The sequence below is a fragment of the Phaethon lepturus genome, unplaced genomic scaffold, assembly GCF_000687285.1.
Source record: "Phaethon lepturus isolate BGI_N335 unplaced genomic scaffold, ASM68728v1 scaffold25572, whole genome shotgun sequence".
Taxonomy (NCBI): domain Eukaryota; kingdom Metazoa; phylum Chordata; class Aves; order Phaethontiformes; family Phaethontidae; genus Phaethon; species Phaethon lepturus.
In genome coordinates, this window is record NW_010521564.1 from 2,631 (window position 1) to 6,146 (window position 3,516).

The 3,516-nt window shown below is 41.6% G+C and overlaps 1 protein-coding gene across 1 annotated transcript; it reads left to right on the forward strand.

Moving 5' to 3' along the window:
• Positions 1–243: 243 nt before the first annotated feature.
• Positions 244–2,038, forward strand: LOC104616528 (acyl-coenzyme A amino acid N-acyltransferase 2-like; the record flags this gene model as incomplete). The annotated part of the gene is made up of 2 exons (XM_010281572.1): positions 244–446; positions 1,258–2,038. Coding segments are annotated over 2 exons (779 nt in total), but the record flags the coding sequence as incomplete, so codon positions are not given.
• Positions 2,039–3,516: the final 1,478 nt, after the last annotated feature.

Sequence of the window (3,516 nt, forward strand, 5' to 3'; positions counted from 1 at the left end):
TTTTTAAAAAAAAGAAAAACAAGTTTAACTGTTCACATGTTTACAGGACTGTAAGGACCTATTTTTAGTTTGAAATAGCTGAAGTGGGTTACAGCACTGGTTCTCTAATCTCTGCTGTGCAAATGGAAAAGTAAGGAGTATTAATAGAAAATGTCTTAAGCCTTCTATAGTTTGTTGTTCACTCTTCACCAGCTACTTTTTAGTGTCCTGTTTGATAACTTGTCCTCTGTATTTTTAATGTAGGGGATGGCCCCTTTCCAGGAGTGATTGACATGTACGGTGATGAAGGAGGTTTGATTGAATTTAGATCCAGTCTGCTGGCTACCCGTGGTTTTGCTGCTCTTTCTCTGCCATATTTTGACTTTGAAGATTTGCCTAAAGTCATGAAAGAATTCAAACTCGAGTACTTTGAGGAGGCAGCTAGATTCCTACAGCGTCACCCAAAGGTGAGTGTAATGAGAGATCTCTCAGGACAAGGGAGGATTTGGCACTCATGCCCAAGTGGTGGTGGTGACTTTTTTGGAGTATCAGGTTTCTGCTGGACAGGTTTAGGCCCAATAATGGAAAAAGTGTAGGTCCTGTATAGGCGGCTATGTATATGACTGCAGAGAATGAATTTCTTCCAGCACGAGCTATCTGTTAAATAAATTCATGCTGGAAATGAGAAGATTGCTGATCATTAGAACAGTGAAGTGTTGGAATATCCTCCAAACAGGAGCAGTGGTGATAAAGACGGGGTTTTTTAAAATGAAAGCAATTAGTTTGAGGATGACACAAAACTGCTCAATAGTCACCAAAGGAATGGATTTGATGACTTGGGATGTTGCTTTCAGTTTTACTTTCCATGCTAGAAACGGACAAGACTAAATACTGCTTATCTGGTCCTTCAAATGTCATTTGTGAGGTTACTTTATTTGCCTGAGACATATATAGCAATAGAGTGTGCTTGAATTTCCTGTTTTGAGAAAAAGAGAAAATATTTGCATCCAAATATGCAGTAGTGACTAGGTGAGGTCCAGGTGATGGTACTTCTTGTGCCTGTCTGTGTTGTGGGGTTTGACAGCTCTTTTTGTCTCTGAAAAATAAGATGCTAAACAGAGGGAGGAGCCTAGGTCCAGGCTGTAGCTTTCAATAATAAACCTACCTTTTTTATTTAAATAACACAACTCCAAAGGCATTTAATGATTAACCATATTATAATGCATACTTCCTTTATTCCTTTTTTCCTCTCTTCCCCACCTCCTATCTTATCTGAAGGTGAAGGGACCAGGAGTTGGAGTGATTGGGACTGGGAAAGGGGCAGAATTAGCACTCTCCATGATCACCTTCCTGCCAGAAGTAGTGGCTGCCGTCTCTATCTCCGGCTGTAGTTCAAACTCAGTTGCAGACCTCCATTATGGTGAGATGACTCTGCCTGGGCTGCGTTTTGATATGAATAAGGTTAGTGTTTCTGACGCTGGAGTATTTGACACTTTTGAAGCTCTGGATGACCCAACGAATCCTGCTAATTCTCCTTGCACGATCCCCATTGAAAAAGCAGAAGGTCACTTTCTCTTAGTGGTAGGAGAAGATGATCGTATGTGGAAGAGCTCCTTATATGCTGAGCTGGCAATCAGGCGTCTACGCCAGCATGGGAAAGAAAACTTTGAACTTTTGAGTTATCCAGGAGCAGGTCACCGAATTGATCCTCCTTCTACTCCATTTTGTCATGTAGCTATGGATCGTGTTCTGGGCGTGCCTGTTCTGGGGGGTGGAGACAGCAAAGCACATGCCCATGCACAGGAGCACTCCTGGGGAAAGATTCAGGAGTTTCTGCACTTGCATTTGGGATGAACACTTTAGCACCTGCAAGCTGTTGCAGAACTGCAGAGGACTGAGCTTGAGCCACCAAAATGACTGGTGAATTGGAGGGACTGACTGAGAAAAGCTTTGAAATATGAAATAACCAAATGACTACTTAGCTACAAGTATAAATCCAAAAAGAAAGGGATTTATTTGGACTAGCCAAACTTATTTTAACTAGGTACACAGAGGAGAAGTGAAAAAATAAGCAGGCTGCATTGTAGTACAAATTTAAGAGCCTGAACTGGTCATGATACCAAGAAGTAAGTATCTGAAGAGAGTAGTAGGTACTTTCTTGCTTGCAGTTTTTAGGACTCAAAGAATTTAACAGCTAGCCTGCACCCTCAGCAATGACAGACTGGATTGCACCTGGGGAATGATGGCAACCCAGGGATGATAAACTTTAACATCAAAATGACAAATGATTCTTCTTTTGGGTCGTAAGTACCTTTAGCCCAGAACTCTCAGATTTACAGCCATATACACTTTGGAAATGTTCTCATTTTACATGAAGCTGCAGATACCTACTTGTAATGAGGCTTGTATACCTTGACCTTAGGTAGTGGCCTTCTGGTGACATGGTCTCTTTCTTTCCAACAAAAACTACCTGTGAGAAAATGAAGAGTACTTTTCCTGTTATCCCAGGAGCATGGCAGCATGAGTACTGTCTTGTGTTAGGGGTGTAACCATCTGTTCCTGTAATGTGTTGGATTTGACACAGGGTATTAAAATTCTGTTGGGATAGGTTAAAATGTGGTTAAATGCAGTTATGCTATGTGCAAGTCATACTTCTCTCTTCGTTGCTTGTTTTAAACTAGTAACACCTGCCTTTAAGTTAGGGATTAATTACATGTGGAACTTTTTAGTAGTGATGTCACCAGATGCTGACAGCTGTTTTTAGAGAATAAGTGGAGCTGAGAGACAGAAAACCTAGCCAGTAGAAGATGAGGGCTGACTGTTAATCCTTATGGCGATGATTAACTTAGAATGATAACACTTAAAAAGAAAAAATACCCCACCCAAAAAACCCAACAACAAACAAAAACCCAAAACCAACAACCCCCCCCCCCTTCTCCCCCTCCAAAAAAAACAACCCCAAACCTAGGATATCTTTTCCATGACAGACTGAGATGGTGGGGGGGGGTTCATCCTAATAAATTTTTGGCTAGTGCTTTATTTTTCCCCACCATTTGGGTAGAAAGTAATGACCCTTCTTCCCAATTTATTCTTGGTCCCACTTCTTCCCAAATTAATTGATATCTTGAGAGGGTCTTGCTGGAATGGTGCCAGTGCTGAAGGCACTTCAGGGTCATTTTGTCAGACCAGTTTGAGAGCTGCCTAAGGTACAAAATCTTCATTTATGGTACTGAATTTTGCTTTGGTCTCGGGGTTCTTTTCTCTCCAGTTAACTGTCATTATGCTGCTGCTCAGGTCTCATTAGTTTTCTGCAACTCCTACTACTCCTTATCATTTGATTGAACTTGCATGTTCTCCACATGCCATCACTGCCAATTGAACAATTTATCCATTCACTCCTTACAAGAGAAGCTCCATCCTGCTCACTCCACACAAAATGTCCTCATGCCAAGTCTCTCTAAACTCCCATACTGGCTGAAGAGGCCTTTGCAGAGTCATATTTAGTGCTTGAACCTCCACTAAAACCGGCAGCTGCAG